We start from the raw sequence: 18,511 nt of genomic DNA, 5'->3' as shown, positions 1-18,511 counted from the left end.
CCTGCTCTATTTCCTCTTTTCCTTTCCTGAAAGTTCCCATAGTATCTCCACTTTTCTCTGAACTATCAATATCAGTTCCCCTTTGGTTGGCCAGATAAAGGTTGGGAAATCCCTGGAGATTTGGCAGTGGGGCCTGGGGAGGACAGGGACCTGAATGGGGTAAATGTCATAGAGTCCACCCTCCAAAGCAACCATTTTCTCCTGGGGAACTGATCTCTATCATCTGGGTGATCTCAGTCAACAACTGGAGTTCGGAGATTGTAGCTCCCCTCCCCAAACCCAGCAGTTCTCAGATTTCATCACAAAATCTCCCAGCTCTAGCCAGGTCTGGACCTAATAGCTCACCCTTAAACTCCAAAGAAAGGCTGGAAAGGTTTCCATCTCCTCTTCTTAACAGAGTCAAGCTTGGAGGTTGCCTAGCATCAGCCATTGAGGGAATCTCTTGCTTAAACCAACAGGTGTTCCTATTAAACCTTTTTGGATTTTTCAAGCTGTCCAATGCATTTTCTTTAGATTTTACATTTTTCTGCAAAACTAGGGCCATTTTCTGGTAGGTAAAAAGATCTGTCTTGCCTGTTCATAGCTCCTGCCCCTGGATTTAAGTATCAAATGACATCTTGACTTTTCTGTTATAAGGTAGCTATTATAGATGATAAAGTTTAGAAGAGTCAGTTTTTATACCCCACTTTTCACTACCTGAAGGAGTCTCAAAGTGGCTTACAATCACCGTCCCTTCCTCTCCACACAACAGACACCAGCTGTTGCATGTGGAAGAGTGGAGAATCAAACCCAGCGTGCCAGAACAGATTACTACACCATGGGACAGACACATGGAAGGGGAGGGGGATGAAATAATAACATTCTCATATATGTTTATGATAAATTGTCAGAATACCAGTGGGTTCTACAACAGCCATTTAGTCTGGAATTGCCTTGTTTCTCAATTTTTAATTTTTTTTTGGGGGGGGGGGGCAAGCAAAATGACATCTTAGTCCAGCCAGTGCAATCCAATGTTTTCTGAATTGTTTTTTCAACTGATTTGTGGCAATTTGAGAAATGCAGTTGCAGTACCACTGTCCTTAATAGAGCTAGAAAACTTCTCTAGACACTTGTTCCTTTAAAGTTTCGTCTTTCCCATTGTCCTCCATCCTAACTGCTTCCTAGGTCTGACAGTGGCAGCCCAGTATTCATGGATCAATTGTAAATCTTCAGTCCCTCTGGCCCACCAGGGGAGAGAGCTTTTTAGTCTGCCAAAATCACTGATCATTATTTTAATAATTTATTCTCTCTATTTTGTGACATGCTATTACAATAAAATGAAATAAAAATTAGAACTTTGGTTTGCTATACAGTAAAAAGCCAGAAGAGCAAACAGTTTATGAGAACACCATACAGCTAGTCAAGAACAGGAAGATAACTCACTTCCAAATTATTAAACAGCAGAATTTTACCTGTGGGGTGGATTATTGAGTCAATTTCAGTTTCACTTGTAGCAGTACACTGAAAAGGAATCCTACAGTAGAGTAAAAAGGTCATAGTATGAAGCTACCTAAACTTTGGGGACCTATATTCCAGATCAGTTTAGCCTTGCCTCTTCCTGCTCTCGTACCAGGGAGCATTTGGCCCAGCGCACTTTGCCCACTCCAGACTTTTGCTTCCACCTAGGCTTGTTATTATTTTTAAGAAAAAGGTAATGCGTTCCCACATAATACTGCATTCTTAAAAATAAAAAAATGCCCCAGGCAGTACCACCATGCTGTGCCGATTCTTCCCCTACCGCACGGACCTGGCCCAACATAGGCCCCAATGCCATCTGGGGCAAAAAAGGGAATATGGATATATCCTGTTCCCTTGCCATGAGGCAACATAGGGCCTGTTGGGCCACACCTGGGACAGCCCTGGCCCAGCATCAACGTCAAACGGAACCAGGAATTTGGCATAGCACCAGACGAGCGGTAAGGCATGGAAATTCCTGGTGCAGAAACAGTCCTAGAATCATAATGTGCCTTTTTTAGGGCATGGTCCAAGTACACAGTCCAAGTGGATTTTGTTATGTGACAATGACTAGATACATTTGGCCATACCCCTAGTAATCTCACACTTAACTTTTCATGTTGATGCAAGATTTGAATTTGAACATTTCCTCCTTTCTTTGCACCAAATAAAGTGCTTAGGGTCTATGAACTTTGTTGACTGTGTGTTACTATAGTATTCACATTTGATCCCCCAACACACCCCACCAAAAACAAAAAAACAAAATGCATATTTATTTCAATGACACAAAACTGCATAAAACATCACATCACCTTAGAGGCAAATGATATGAATAGCGACATCAGAGAAGCATTAGAGAAAAGCCAAACAACCAGTTAGCCAAGCAATTTTATTCAGTTGTTTTCAAAAAATAATTTAAAAGGTTTGATGTTTATATCTGAGTTTGCAAATTCAGTACATAAAAAGTTTCCTGCATCTTGAATCATGGACAACATGAGATGCATACTCTTCTTGCTCTGAGTCTCCCATGGTACAGATATGACAAGAAGCGAATAAGGTAAACTGCAATCCAAAGCAGGAGCTGTTCATAGATACAAAGTCAGCTGTCCACGAATCCACAACTGTTTAAAAAAGCCATGCTACTAACAACAACATTCGCTGACTATTCTAAGCGCAGATAAAACTTTGGGTATGTTTTACACAATATGAAAAACAGTACTATATATGCCACACTGCCGGAATAGGCAGTGGTCACTAATGCTTGAAAGGGAGATTAGCATCCGAACATGCAGAGAAAACAGGCATCCAGGAGCAACAGCTGTGTGAGGCTTGCAGAGATCTGTTTACCAAATGTTTGCATATGCTCAACTTCCAAACATTACATGTTCATTGCTGGGACATGCAGCAAACATTTCTTTCATATTATGTGAAGCTGGCCCATGTACTTCTTGTGACATAGTTGTAATTGTCCCAACATTTGTTTTTTCTAACAGTACAACACAAATTCTTACAGCAGAAACACCTTTAGGAACTTGGGCACAGATCATTCTCTCCTCAGAATATTAAGACCCATGTCCACCAAGAAATGAAGCAGACAGAATGGAGGAGAGCCCCACAACATCACCACTGTTTGGAGAGAGTGTTACCTTAGTTCTTACCAAAAACAAGCAGGGTCCCCAACCATGGATATATCAGCCAATTTATATGGAAGTATTTGCCAGAATTACATTTCAATTACTGTAATATCAACTCGGCAATACACAGTCTGTCATACCTTTCACCCTCTCCAACTGGGAAAAGGGCTTGGAAGCAGAACTGAAAACATACTTAAACAGTTTGGGTTTCCTAGCTCTCAAGAGCAGTTATTCAAGTGCTATTTGCGGGGGGATCTAGCAGCAGAAAAATGCACTGCTAGGCATAGCACAGACTGTCAATCCCCACTGAGGGGTCTAAATATCTGGCAACCTGTGGCTTTCACAGACGCTCATAAACAAGTGGGCATTTACCAGGAACATCTCAGATTAGGTTACCACTCGAAAGTAAGCAACGGTGAAGAAATTCAAATTCTGAAATAGCGCTTATAAAAACCTCTCATAGCTTTCATCCAGTATATAATCCTTATGTAAAGCCTATACAGATGAGATACAGTAGAAGAAATGATGAGGGAATGAGAATGGGAAAGAGAAAAGGAACTGCTTGTGGTGTACATTAGGAGGGATTCTTCTGTCTATCACAGCCAGAACACCAGCAAGCAGAAAAGCATTCCAAAGTACCGCAGAATGACCTTGCCATAATTATCCTCTCAAAGGCTCCCACCATCCTACCTAGACTGTTCCCATGACTCATCCTCCTTTATTAGATTTCACATACTATTCAAATGCACATTTCTTCTAATGGATGCTTCCCTGTGGCTCAAGCCATTTTGGCTATCCATCTTTCCAAGCCTTCAATGTCAGCACTACCCTCCTCTCCCTTGCTTCCTCTGGCACTGCATTCTATAAAGTCCACTTTCATAGGGAGCTGGGAGAAGTCAAATTCCTTGCCCTTCTTTCCAAGCTGAGAGGCAGATCCAGAATTCGTACTATCCAGTGTGCTGGGAGCAGCTGAGCGAGTCACCCGTAAGGTGTTGCTGTTAGGAAGGACAGAATAAATTATACGCACGCTTAGGTGAGACTTGCAATTTTAGCCTACTTTCAGCACTTCAGGATACAATTCACATCATATTTTGGAGAGATCCCTGCTAAACTGATTATACAGATGCTCCCAGTTCAGAAGAGCTACCAATCTAGCTTGCAGAATTATTCCTCACATTTAGAGATCAATGATCAAAAGTAGCCCCAACCTTAATGTGTCACCTCCCTTGTCCAGCCATCAATTGTCCCACAGATAACAAATTTTACAAACTACTACATTACTCCAGTGATTTAAGTGTTGCATTTATACCCCACATTTTTTCCATTATGGTACTCAGGGATTGTGTAGAATTCTGTTGAAGTCTACCATCCAGATGGCTACAGGAGGGGGAACAGAGGGCGTATTCATTTAAGCTACTTTCATCAATCAGAATTCAAAATCTACTCTTCTGAAGGTCAAAATATAGTTCTGAGAACATTATTTGAAAATTACTGGATCCATATCAACTACAGAAAGGTTTTAGTGACGGCCTTCTACAAATTTTGACACACTGAACCCGTTACATTACTGCCACCTGCTGGACACTAAAGGACATCAGCAGAAATGAATGTTTCCCTAATATAAATTCGTATTCTTGTCGTATTCTTGATCTCACAGTAACCAAGTTACCCTTAATCACTGTAATATTCTCAAGGTATGAAAACATGAGCTAATTTTATTAAACTGACTTCTGTGACAACATTCATACAATCCTTCTCATCACCACATGCAACGGGTCAGGAAATTGCCACCAGGCACTACTTACTGACCACAGTATTTCTCAGGGGAATAAACTAATTCATTGTCTCTGCCCTTTCTGTCAACCAAATCCAAGGTATATGGAAATATAGAAATAACAAGGAAGGGACAACAGACGAGGACTAAAGCTCACCGTTCAATTGTACATTGGTAGAAGCATTGTGAGGGCAACAGGAGTTGGATGACAGAATTAATTTCTTCGGGTATGATGGGCTCTCCCTCATTGGGTATCTTTGGTTAGGCACCTGTTTGAACAGCATTATCTTTGTCTCTCCTGATTAGCCAGGGGTTTGCACTACATGGTCTATAACAGGGGTAGTCAACTTGTGGTCCTCCAGATGTTCATGGACTACAATTCCCATGAGCCCCTGCCAACATTTGCTGGTAGGAGCTCATGGGAATTGTAGTCCACGAACATCTGGAGGACCACAGGTTGACTACCCCTGGTCTATAAGGCCTCTCCAGGCCTAACACCAGAACAGGTACATGAATGACAAACCAACCGCTTCAACTTACAGCTCTTTTTCCAGCTGCTGCTGTATAAGTTTGGAGGATTTTGCCATTGTGACATCTAAGGAAGAAAAAAAAATTATTTAACAATATAGTATGATTAACAAAAAGAACACAACATCTGTTGGTGTATTTTGGCAATGAAATGTTCATAGACAATCTACAATTCCTTGTATTTTTCTGCTACAGACTACTCCTACTTATACTGAAATTTGTTCAAACACACAATGGGTATCTGTAAAAGCATCTGGCAGAGACACAACTGAAGGTTCCAAGGAAGAAGAAGAAAACTATTATTTATCCTTGCAAACAAGCCCAACGTGTCAGATAAGAGAACAGATGACAGCACCTATAACCTCCAAATATATTCTTATTCCTAGACTAAATAGAAATTCGTTGGCCACATTCATTATTTTACAGCCTGATGGCATATTTCAGTACTCAATTTCTGGAGCAGGCAGTCTACAGTTCAACAATCAATAAAAATTCCAACCCAGCTGTATAACTTATGGTTGAGGCCTAAAGTAACACCTAGTTATAAAAATCTAATAATAAATCAATAAAATAGCCACCAATTACCCTGCCTGTAGACACAGGCTATACCCCTCAGTGAGGTTACATTACGTGAGCCCCCCCCCCCCCTTTAAGACCAATAATAAAGGCAATAGCAGTGGTGCAATTTTAAAATGTTTTAACTGTATTTAATTAATTTTAAATTCTATTTTGTATATTTCAGAATTTTATGTGTTTTACAGACACTGTAATCCAGATGTTCCCAACCCCGGGACTGGTCCCGGTCCGTCGATCAGTCAGTACCAGGCCGCAGCTCCTCCTCATCCTCCTCCCCGGCTGCTGCCTCGGGGGCTGCCCTGTCACTCTGCCGCCGGCTCACTTTTGGTGCTCTCCAGCGGCTGCCATGGCTGGGGCTCCCCCTCGGCGTGGCACTGCACAGCTGCTGCTGGCAGTGCTCTCCAGTGGGCGGCTGGAAGTCAGGGGCGCCGGCAGGAAAGCAAGCGGAGCAGGGGCTCAGGCAGCGGTGGTGACATCCCTCAGCAAAAGTTATGAGAACATGGCACACTTCTAAGTATCTACACCCATCCTGCAAATGGCCATTATTTTATTTCCAAGTGGCTGAAATAGACTCCCACTGTTTGCAGGAGATCCATTCCTGGGATCACCACGAAAGGCAAAACCTGTAAGTCCTGGGATGCAGGGAGTCTGCTGCAAAACACCTGCAAAACAATCACATTCCCCACAAAATGTAACAGTTCAATGATGGCATGGCAGGAATAAAAACTGGCAAGATTACATTATATGTCCTGACCACAACTAAGTAAAACTGTGAGTCATGAATCTGTATATCATCCAATTACCTTGCTTGTTGCAGGCTACTAGCAGGGGAGGTGCATTTTTCAGCACTGTACTGTCAGTCAGGACCTGGTACAGGAACTCTGCCACATCTTTCATCTCTCGCTGGAATGCTACACTATCCACAACAAACACAATCGCCCTGCAAAAACAAAGGAACATGACATTAAATGGTAAACTGACTCTGCATGAACCATACTTATCAAAGGAGTCCAGTAGTGTTACACCGTGAAACAGAAAATTCTTACCACCAGTTCATTAAGATCTAATGTGTTCGTGTCATGTTAAGAACACACAGTTCACCAAGAGCTTTCATGCTGCCGTATATTAGGAGGATAGGGGTTGATTATTTCATTACTGTCACCCTATTTCTTCACTCATCAAAGCAGACATAAGTTTAAAGCAAAAGGTGTGGAACATGCTTTATATTTGTAGAATGCCTAGATTTTAAATGCCTCTTCAGCTTCACCATCCAAAAATCATTGAAAAGGAAAACAAAAACAAAACAAAATCATTCATCTAACAATTACCTAGCTGCAGCCTTGAATCTGTCCAAGAACTGAAGCCGCAAGCTCTCATGTCCTGGAAGGTCAATTAAAGTCACACTTGAGTTCTGCAGAAGAAGTAGTAACATTCCAATAAACATTTAATGAGACAGCTGTGGTTGTTTTGCATTGAAGGCCTTAATGTATACTTGTGTAACCAGCCTAAGCTGATAAAGTATTTTAACTCTTTCAAAAAGGTCAGTTTGCTTCAAACACAGACTGCACCAATGTATAGAAGCTGACTCATCTAATTTTGTTTCATACACAAGCCCTCAAATGACTAATAAACATATAATTTGAAAATAATATGACTAGGAGAGGTCATCTGGAGATTTGGAACTCTCTCCCCGGGGAGCTTTTTCTGTTTACCTCTATCATTGTCTTCTCCTAACATTTGAAGATTTTTTTAGTTTCATTTGCTGCTCCTCCCAAGTAACTTTTATTGACCCTACAGCATTTTCATGCATGATTAATATTTTTAAAGTAAAGATGTTTTTTGAAAAAGCTGCTTACTTAACCCAAAAGAAATATGAACACACAGGCAATGAATATTAGTAGTTCAAGAGAGGAGCATGAGGAGCTGGAGGAGCATCATGGAGGAGCATCATGGAGCATGAGGAGCTGGCACACTGAGGCCAGGAACTGGAATGGTGAACAGACCTGCCACTCAATGTAAGGGCCAAGCACATCACCAGGGCCTAAGATAAGAACAGCTCAAAATGCCTCCACTACAATGTGTGCCTCTGCACTTGGGAGGGTGGATTCTGCTTTTCATTTTAATAAAAAAGTACAAAATCATTTTTTAATTCATAAGAGACTAGCATCCCTTGTCCAACCAGTTGCCAATGTTAATTGTTCAATACAATCTAGGCAGTCAGAAGATTATTACAGACAAAAAAACATGAAGTCTTCTTACCTTGTCATTTTTAACTCTGTACAAGGCAGAACTATCTGTTATGGAAGTCTGTGTATTTCGGAAATTGGCCGTTAACAGCTATTAAAATTAAAAGAACACAGATAAATGAAAGGTGCCAGAAGTGCTAACAACTATCTAAATACAACAAACAAATTAAAGCCATTTTTATTTCAAATATTTGCCACTAAATCTAAAATACTTCTTTCATAAACATTTTTGCAAATACAAGCCTGCCGTATCTACATTTAACCTAAGCTGGCCATCATACAGCTATCATTAAGGTAGTTATTTTAACAAGTAAGAAAACTAAACTTCTAATTAAAAATTTAAATAAGACAGTTACTTGCACAATAATATTTTAAAATACATCACAAAGACAGTAATAAAGTATGATAACATTTTATCTCTCAGTGCTTAACCAACCAAATGGAATGAAAATAAATAGTCTTCTAACAAAAAAGGAAGGAAACAACAAAATCCTGATCTGGAAAACATCCTAAAAGATTCAATATTGAGAAAGTAATTTACATACCCTTACAAACATAAGTGTTTTTCCTGAGTCACAGAGACCCACTAGAAGCACTGCTCTCCGACTGCTCTTCCTGGTCTGGATAAATTTCAAAATCACTACAGTGAAAGAGATTAAAAAGCTAAGAACATATTGTTTGTTCATACCCAAGATAACTCAATTTTTGCCATACGTGGAGAAAAGCTATTTTATATATACAATCTATAGTCATAGTCACAGCTAAATCTACTTCAAACTTTGTACAAAAAATTTAACTTCTTAGGCACATCTTCCCCATGACTAGGCTGGGGGGAGGGGGCAAACAAGAAGAGTACAGATGTAAAGGAAGAAGCTCCAGGCTGCCAGAAGTCTAAAATGAAATCCAGTATTAAACTCATTTTCGCTTGCAGGGGCTCATGGGAATTGTAGTCCATGAACATCTGGAGGACCACAGGTTGACTACTCCAGCTTTGGAGCACTGAATACTCACTGAGATGGATCCAGAATACCCTGTTAAAACACTGGAATTTGACAAACATAAGCCACCAATGAAGGATTTTCTCCTTGAAAACTAGTTTAATACCACATTTCATTTTGGTGCTCTTGTTGCTGTTTAAGAATAAAAATGATTCTTGGTTTGCACACGGCTATGACTTCCTTTGGCCGGCGGTTCATCTTTTCTCACTGCCAGATGGCTAAAAGCAGGACGGTTGTGCAACCCCACAAAGAAAAGTTTGGGTACCCAGGATGAAGGGATGGGAAGGAAGACTATCAGGAAGTTGGGTGAGAGTGTGCCTCTGGTTGCCAGATTCAGGAGAGCAGCCAGCAGGCGAGGGCTTTAACTGCAGAATCTACTTGTGGGCTTCCCAGGGGCATGCCAGTGTTGGACAGCAGGCGCTGAACTAAGGGCGACCAACCTGTGTAGTCCAGATCCTCGTGGACTACGACTCCCACGAGCCCCTGCCGGCATAAAAAGTAGGCGGGGGTTCCTGGGAATTGTGGTCCAGGACCATCTCGAGAACCACAGTCCGGCGACCCCTGGTAGACCGTGGTCCTGACCCACCGCGGCTGCTCCTTTAGGGGCGAAGCGAAGGCAAGGGCTCTCCCATCGGCAAGCGGGTCCTTCCCCCGGCCCTTCTCGCCTCCTCCCCGACCTGACCGAGCCGGGAGACTCACACAGGGTGACGGCCACGACCACCAGCGCCAGCAGCACCGAGAGCGGCACCAAGTCTGACACGGGCAGCGGCGCGTCCAGGGGCCGAGGCGAGGCATCTCGCGCGGCGGCGGTCCCTTCCATCGCAAGCCTCGCGCTTCCCGCGGCGACGCCGGACTCCACAGCCCCGCGCGAGCGACGTGTCCTTGGCGGAAATCAGCCGCCGTGGCTGCTGGGATTCGCTGCTTCGCCCACGTGCACCATGGGACTTGTAGTTCTCGGCGTCAGCCCCGCTCTGGGTGTGGCATGGGCGGAGAAGCGGGGGTGGGCGGGGAGGGACACATGAAGGGCATCTTTACTGCATGGATCTGCAGGAGCTTCAACTGAGCGGTCTGCCCACCCACTCCATAGTTGCCTGAGTTGGCTGAGTCTCGTGGAGTGAGATCTCTTCCTAGTAGTTCTGTTTGAATGCCCTTACTCTGAAATCAGTTTCCTCCAGCCGCGTGTAAAATACCATGAAATCCCAGGCGACTTATGGCCGCCCCTTAGGGCTTTCAAGCCGAGAGGGTGGCCTGTCTTGCCATTGCCTGCCCTCTGTGTGCAGGCCTTTGGCTTCCGTGGTAGGCTTCCATCCAAATGCTACCTGAGCTTAGCAGAAATCTAGCAAATCACACAAGCCCCACTCTGTGTATCTCCTTGTTTTTCAAAATATGTTTTTTTAAGCATACCTATATCCGTTGCAGGAACCTGAGTAGGTACCCTAGCCCTGACTGACAAGTTTTTAAAAGGACTACTGCAATTTTGTGTGAGTGCAATGGGAACACTCTGGTTAGACCATGATGCAAACCTGAAAGAGAGCCTTTCTGTATCTTTGAGGCTAAGGTTGGTTCCACTGTAGTCTAGAGCTGTTAACTCCCAACGTGGGAGATTCTGCAGACTTGAGGATAGTGCCCGGAGAGGGAGTTCAGCAGGGATGTGATGCTATAGGGTTCATTTTCAAAGCTGGCATTCATTTTCAAAGCAGCCCTGGAGTCTGTCCAAAGAATCCATTCCCTGATTAGACATTCAATCAGAAACAGTCCCAGGCAAAAGCTGTGGTCCCACTCACTTTCTAAATATACTTGGTAAGCATCATGGTGACCACTGGAGGAGTTGGTACCAATATTCAAATGTTTCTCCATGTTGAGAAACCCCTGAAACATTCTTCAGGCTTTGAGAAACCCCAGAAGTGGTGTGACTGTGCAGAATATCATTGGAAAGCATAACTGTGTACACAGCCACCTGGGGTCCCTCCCCTTCCCACCCCCTACAGACCCATCATTGGCCATTTTGGGAGGGAGTGGGTGGGTCAACATGACCATATATGATCATATCACTGGAATATCTTTTAAAAAACTGTCACCCATTTGGGAAACTCTTCCAGGGCCATGAAGAAACCCCAGGGTTTCATAAAACCCTGATTGAGAAAGCCTGGACTAGATGCTTTACTACTGGGACATCTGGGGCAATTCTACACTTTAAACAAATAGTGTTACACCAGCTAAATGGTGTAGCACTAAAAAGAATCATGCCTCCGTCCATTCCTCACCTTCTCACGCTCCTTACACTGCACATGCCTGCTTGAAATGGCAGAAGAGAGCAACATGCTTTACATGCAACTCTCTTCTGCCTGTCAATCAAGCCAGGCAGCCAATCCCCTTTCTCCATGCATTAAAGGGCCTGTGGTGCTAGTTCAACCCCCTGCTCAAGGCAGGATCAGCCCAAAGCATCCTAAAGCATCCAAGAAAAGTGTGCATCCAACCTTTGCTTGAAGACTGCCAGTGAGGGGGAGCTCACCACCTCCTTAGGCAGCCTATTCCACTGCTGAACTACTCTGACTGATTTTTTTCCCCTGATATCTAGCCTATATCGTTGTACTTGTAGTTTAAACCCATTACTGCGCGTCCTTTCCTATGCAGCCAACGGGAACAGCATCTTGCCATCCTCCAAGTGACAACCTTTCAAATACTTAAAGAGGGCTATCATGTCCCCTCTCAACCTCCTTTTCTCCAGGCTGAACATTCCCAAGTCCCTCAACCTATCTTCATAGGGCTTGGTCCCTTGGCCCCAGATCATCCTCATCACTCTCCTCTGTACCCTTTCAATTTTATCTATGTCCTTCTTGAAGTGAGGCCTCCAGAACTGCACACAGTACTCCGGGTGTGGTCTGACCAGTGCCGTATATAATGGGACTATGACATCTTGTGATTTTGATTTGATGCCCCTGTTGATACAGCCCAAGATGGCATTTGCCTTTTTTACCGCTGCATCACACTGCCTGCTCATGTTTAGCTTACAATCCACAAGTACCCCAAGGTCTCGTTCATACACAGTGTTGCCTAGAAGCGTATCCCCCATCCAGTAGGCACGCTTTTCATTTTTCTGACCCAGATGCAGAACTTTATACTTATCTTTATTAAATTGCATCTTGTTCTCATTTGCCCATTTTTCCATTGTGTTCAGATCTTGTTGAACTCTATCTCTATCTTCCGGAGTATTTGCCAGTCCTCCCTATTTGGTGTCATCTGCAAACTTGATGAGTAGTCCCTCCACCCCTTCATCTAGATCATTAATAAATATGTTAAAAAGTACCGGACCGAGCACCGAGCCCTGAGGTACCCCGCTACTCGCCTCCCTCCAGTCTGATGAAACACCATTGACAACAACTCTTTGAGTGCGGTTCTCTAACCAATTCCCTATCCACCTAACTAACTGAAAATCCAGATTGCAGTCCTTCAATTTATCCATCAGAACATCATGGGGAACCTTATCAAAAGCTTTACTAAAATCCAAGTAAACGACATCAACCGAATTTCCACGATCCAGCAAACCTGTTACTTGGTCAAAAAGAAACCAGATTGGTCTGACAGGACCTGTTGGAGACAAATCCATGCTGACTTCATTGAAACACCAAATTATCCTCCAGATGTTTGCAGAGCGCTCCCTTTAATATCTGCTCAATTATCTTTCCCACAACAGAGGTCAGACTCACTGGTCTGTAATTTCCCGGGTCATCCTTCCTCCCTTTTTTGAAGATTGGAATAACGTTTGCTCTCTTCCAGTCCTCAGGGACATCTCCAGTCCTTAAAGAGGTCCCGAAGATGATGGACAAGGATTGTGCAAGTTCTCTGGAAAGTTCTTTGAGCACTCTCAGGTGCATTTCATCTGGCCCAGGGGATTTGAACTCATGCAGTGCAGCTAAATGCCTCTCGACAACCTCTCTGTCCATGTCAACCTGCCACCCAGACACTATCCCTTGGCTACTGCCATCTCTAGATGTGCCTAAACCCTTTGACCTGTGGGAAAAAACAGATGTAAAATAAGCGCTGAGCCTTTCTGCTTTCTCTGCATCTTCCGTTAGAGTTTGTCCATCTGCACCCAACAGTGAGCCTATTGCCTCCTTTACTTTATGTTTCCTCCTCACATAACTGAAAAATCTTTTCTTGATACAATGGGCTTCCCTGGCCAATCTTAGCTCACTCTCAGCTTTGGCCTTTCTGATGATTGATCTACAGTGCCTGGTAACCTGTAGGTACTCTTCTTTAGAGCTCTGTCCTTCCCTCCATTTCCTGAACATTTCCCTTTTCTTTCTTAGTTTCTCATGAAGTTTTCTGTTCATCCAAATAGGCTTCTTAGAGCTCCTGCAGTGTTTTTGTCTTTCTGGGATAGTCATGGATTGAGCATGCAATAGCTCTTGTTTGAGTAACGCCCACCCTTCACATGCTCTCTTCCCTTCCAGCGTACAATAGTAGTTAAAGGGTCCAACTAGGTCTGGGAGATGCAAATTTGAGTCCCCACTCTGCCATGAAAGTTTGCTGGGTGACTTTATGCTAGTCACATACACTCAATCTAGCCTACCTCACAGGGTTGGTGTAAGAATAAAATGGAGGAAAGGAGAATGAATTAAGCTGTTTTACATCTCCATTGGGACCAAAGTAAGGTGACCAGATTGTCCCACTTTTGGAGGGACATCTGGGGGCACCTGGCAAATTGTACTTATGCTGAAATTTAAAATGTATATTACAATACTATTTTTTTTGTTCTATGTGTTCTATTTTAAAAAATTGCTCCATATAGACCAAATTTTTAATCCAGAACCCCCCCCCCCCAGTCAAAGGTGTCCCGCTTTACCAATGTTAAAACCTTAGCACAAAAGGCAAGGTTCAGAAGTATTTTTTTTTAAACATGAAAATTATGTGATGCTTAGGATTAATCACACTGACAGATTCAAATAATGTGAAACTACTTCACAATCCCAAAGAAGATTCATAGAATCATAGAATAATAGAGTTGGAAAGGACCTCATGGTCATCTAGTCCAACCCCCTGCACTATGCAGGACACTCACATCCCTATTGCTCATCCACGCTAACCTGCCACCCCCATGAACTTTCACAGAATCAGCCTCTCCGTCAGAGATTCAGAGTTTTTATTATGCTATCCACCAGTCCAAAGTACATGGCAAACCTTTTCTGAAACAGAGGCAATGTTTCTGAACCAATTGGTAATAGAGCACACAGAAAAGTAAAAAGCTGCACTAAGCATACACAAGTCCTCAAGTAGTTCTTTGGATCCTGGTGATTATTTTCTGCTTCAGTAGTATTGAAAGTTCTGCAAAATGCTACTGCATGAAGGCAAATAAAAATAATTCAGTGGTGATAGTTATTTATTTATTTTTCTTTCACTGCAATATCAGGGAGTTATATATCCAGAAGCTTGACCACTTTCTTTTCTTTTGCAATGTTAAGGGGGGGAAAGAGCTGGATAGATCCCCATTTTCAAAGTCAAAGGAATGAAGCTTCTCATTGTTGATATGTTTTGTTTTTTCATTGTGAGGGTTGGCAGCCATGCTGATGGAAGGTGCAGGCCTCAACAAGGGCTGAAATAGAGAAAAAAAAACATCAATGAAAAAAGTTTAGAGTTAGAAAGAAAGAAAGAAAGAAAGAAAGAAAGAAAGAAAGAAAGAAAGAAAGAAAGAAAGAAAGAAAGAAAGAAAGAAAGAAAGAAAGAAAGAAAGAAATGTGTGTATGTGTATGTATATATATATATATATATATATATATATATATATATATATATATATATATATATATATATATATATATATATATATATATATATATATATATATATATAATGGTAATCAAGCCCGCTGTAATAAAAATACAGCGGGCGCTAGGCAAGGGAGCCCCCGGCAGTCGCACGCAGCGCGGCTGGCGGGGGCTCCCTTGGCCAGTGGCCTGACGTGTCGGAGGCGCTTTGCACCGATTGGCCCGGCCGATGGTCTGTCAGGAGGAAGTGGCCAATCGGCACCCTTCCTCATCCCGGACAGAGCCCGCCCTAACTCCTCCCTTAAGCCCTTACGGCTTTATTTAGTCCGCGGCGCCAGCAGCACCGCGGGCTGTGTTAAGATATGGTCTACCTGTTCTTCAAGAGAAGCCGATGCCCTAAAATTTTTTATCTTGTGGTCATGAAGGATATTTATCCAATGATACCTCATAGCTTATCTTATCCATTTGGTGCCTGTTAATAATTGTGAAACAGCCTTGGGGGACAAACAGTCTGGCCTCTCCAGGGCCAATCAGGGTGCAGCCAGCTGCACCCTGATTGGCCCTGCCTCTACAGCTCCCGCCCTCCCTCACCAAGCCCTCACCCCTTGCCTCACAGACGTGCCTGGCTGTTAGACCCAGGCACGTCTGTGACTCCGCCGTTTCACTTGCAGGGCCCCAGGTAAGAGGCCCAGCCGCGGGGGGGGGGGGAGGAAGCACTTCCCAAAGGCCTGGAAAGTACACCCGGGGCCTCGATGTGTTTTCCAGGCCCCCAGGAAGCCATCCACCCGCTGGGGGGGCAGGGAGCGGTTCCCAAATGCCTGGAAAGCACACCTGAGGCCTTGCTTGCCAGGCCCCCGGGAAGTCATTTAGCCTCGCAGAGGCTCAGGGTGTGTTTGCCAGGCCCTCGGGAAGCACTCCCTCTCCCCCACCCCCCCCTCACCCTCAGCGCTTCCCGGTGGCCTGGAAAGCAGCTGGCAGCCTCACAGGGAGGACCCTTTCAAAGCCCGTTCTTATGTACGGGCTTTGAAGCTAGTCTAGAATAATTTCTTTGAGTAAAGAAACACAACAGCCATGAGATATCTATGCTGGGATCCTATTTATATCCTATTTTATATCAGCCAATAAGATGACCTCAGTGGCCTACAGAAGCATGAAACAGAGGCCAAGTGTGAATTGAGAATGACGATGGATTATCTCCCAAAGGACTCTAAGCAAAGTAACCAGGTAAAGGTGTTGCGGACACTGATTCTGTAAGTGGATGATATCATTATGCAGTATTCCAGACTTCTTTAAATTATGAGAAGGGAAACTAGATACTTATATTTCAAGGTCTGTGGGACTGATTTAAGAGATATTCATCTATAATGAGCCAGTAAAAATTATTATCACTATTCTGTGGCTCTGCGGTAGTGTTTTTGTATAGTTAGAGCTTTTCTGCACATCTTAGAAAATAATGTAATGGCGTGGCATTAAAAATAATTGCACCTCCAGCCATTCCTCACCTTCTGCATGTCTCACTTCCACCTGCTGCCTTTTTGCACTCTGTATACCTGCTTGAAATGGCAGAAGAGAGCAATGCCCTTTAAATGCGACTCTCTTCTACCTGTCCATCAAGCCAACAACCAATCCCATTTCTCATCCTTTTAAAGGGCCCGCGATGCCTGCTAATTTTTTAAAAATTCAAAACTTCCCCATTGAAATGCCTATGGTACTAATCATAGATTAGTCTTGATACGAGTCTTGTTCCTGGGAGGTGGTCTCAGAGAGGCATGCTTTGTGCGACTACTTGGGGAAATTTTTTTGCTTTGCCTGCTCACTTGTACACCTATTTGTTGCTCCAGACAGTTTTCTTAAAAAAAAAAACTGTCCCTGGGAGAAGGGAGTGGGAGGCAGGTGCAAGGGTGGGACATTGGAGGCAGAGATAGCACTTCTTCACCTCCATACAGTTCTTCAGTGTGTGGCCTGCAGGTTGCTCTCCTCTAGCTGGCTCTTTTTAGCTTGGGGAATCCACTTTATGCGATTCCCCAGCTAGCGCTTTAAAATGGAAGATGTTGGTAGCAGTTTGTTGCTTGGACATTGGATGTTGGCAATGTTATGAGAAACACTAAAATTGTAGTGTCTTTAGGAGGTAAGCAGTTCACTATATTTTCACTATATTTATATTCACTATATTTATATTTAAGGCCCTAACTTATGCACATTCTGTTAATAAGAATCACTGTTCCAATTGGATTTTGTTTGCTTTCTCTTTGAAGAACCCAAAAGGGCACCCAAGATTAGACTGAAGAGAAAACAGTCATTTTGATGGAGTGAGAGGTGAACTTTTAACATTTGCTATACTGTGAAATGCTAAAATACCTAAAATGCCTCTTCAACATGAATGAGATTTTAAGACATTGTATGTGATAATGCAAAGTTCTGTAACTTGGCTCTGTAACTTGTTTTTTTGTCTCTGTAACGTGACTTCTGGAATTATTTCTTAATCAAAAGACCTTACTTCTGAGAAGGATGTACTTGGCTATCTCTTGAAATGCTGCCAATGCTGTGTAAAGGGGTGGAGACCTTAGGTTATTGGTTTGACCCGTGAAGGCATCACCTTTTCCCGCCTCCAATGAAAAGTTATATAATTTTATGGAATTCTATTGTTCTACACACAGGTTCTTTCAGGACCACCCCACCTGTGTCATTTTGTTCTTCTGAAGTCAAATAAAATCATAAAAGATTTTCCAGTCTAGTGGTCATTCTATTTGGGCATTGCACACTAGGCAATCGATCCTAAAAGGCCCAGACCAGGGCCATCGTTTTGGTGCACCAGTATTTGAAAGAGGGCTATTATTGTGACAGAGAAGGAAAGCAGCAGATTTAATGCGCTTAAGTATTTTTCAATAGAGCTATAGGATGAATGGTCGTGGAAAGGTTTGAGAAAACAGGCCATAATTGCAATTCACCACCCTCTTGGTCATTCCACACTGCAAAACTGATATAGGATGTATTGGAGCACACACTTGCAGAGACTGGTTTCCAGAAACCTATTTATGGAAGTTGTGCAACCACCACACACAAGGATCACTTTTTTCAGCCCTTGATAATATGAATCTTCTACCCATCAGGTACAATATCTAAATAAAGATTAAGAAACAAGAAACCAGATGGTTTCTTTTATATCTTCTGGATATTACAGCAGGCAGAAATGTGTCTACTCAAGTTTCAAGTACAGTTTATGCACATAAAGCTCCCTGACGATTCATCAATGATAGATTGTTACCTGAAGGTGAGATCTTGTTGATTGATTCAATAGCAGCCACATAGTCACTGCCAAGAAACGTGCTGTAGGTTGTTCCCTTTTTGACTTTTCCAAGACAGATGGTCCCCTCCTTGAAGATAAGATCTTTCTTTGCAGGATCACCAGACTCAAACATCTTAAACATATTTTGATCTGATCCACTGCTTCCATAAAGAGCCTACAGTAATTGAATTAAATCAGGATTCAGTTAGC

The 18,511-nt window shown here is 43.0% G+C and overlaps 1 protein-coding gene across 1 annotated transcript in view; it reads right to left on the bottom strand.

The window, feature by feature from the left end:
- Positions 1-2,369: 2,369 nt before the first annotated feature.
- Positions 2,370-18,511, bottom strand: part of TF (transferrin) — a 41,223-nt gene continuing 25,081 nt past the window's right edge. The window contains exons 16-24 of the mRNA XM_077350939.1: positions 18,281-18,476; positions 14,792-14,843; positions 9,950-10,131; positions 8,798-8,892; positions 8,266-8,343; positions 7,335-7,417; positions 6,810-6,946; positions 5,443-5,497; positions 2,370-4,123 (exon numbers count right to left, since the gene is read on the bottom strand). Of these exons, the coding sequence (XP_077207054.1) occupies positions 3,907-4,123; positions 5,443-5,497; positions 6,810-6,946; positions 7,335-7,417; positions 8,266-8,343; positions 8,798-8,892; positions 9,950-10,131; positions 14,792-14,843; positions 18,281-18,476 (1,095 nt within the window). The 3' untranslated portion in view covers positions 2,370-3,906. The remainder of the gene's footprint in view (positions 4,124-5,442; positions 5,498-6,809; positions 6,947-7,334; positions 7,418-8,265; positions 8,344-8,797; positions 8,893-9,949; positions 10,132-14,791; positions 14,844-18,280; positions 18,477-18,511) is intronic.

Source organism: Paroedura picta, chromosome 8 (assembly GCF_049243985.1).
Source record: "Paroedura picta isolate Pp20150507F chromosome 8, Ppicta_v3.0, whole genome shotgun sequence".
NCBI lineage: Eukaryota > Metazoa > Chordata > Lepidosauria > Squamata > Gekkonidae > Paroedura > Paroedura picta.
Note: the sequence above shows the minus strand (reverse complement) of the source record. Positions and strands in the feature narration are given on the sequence as shown.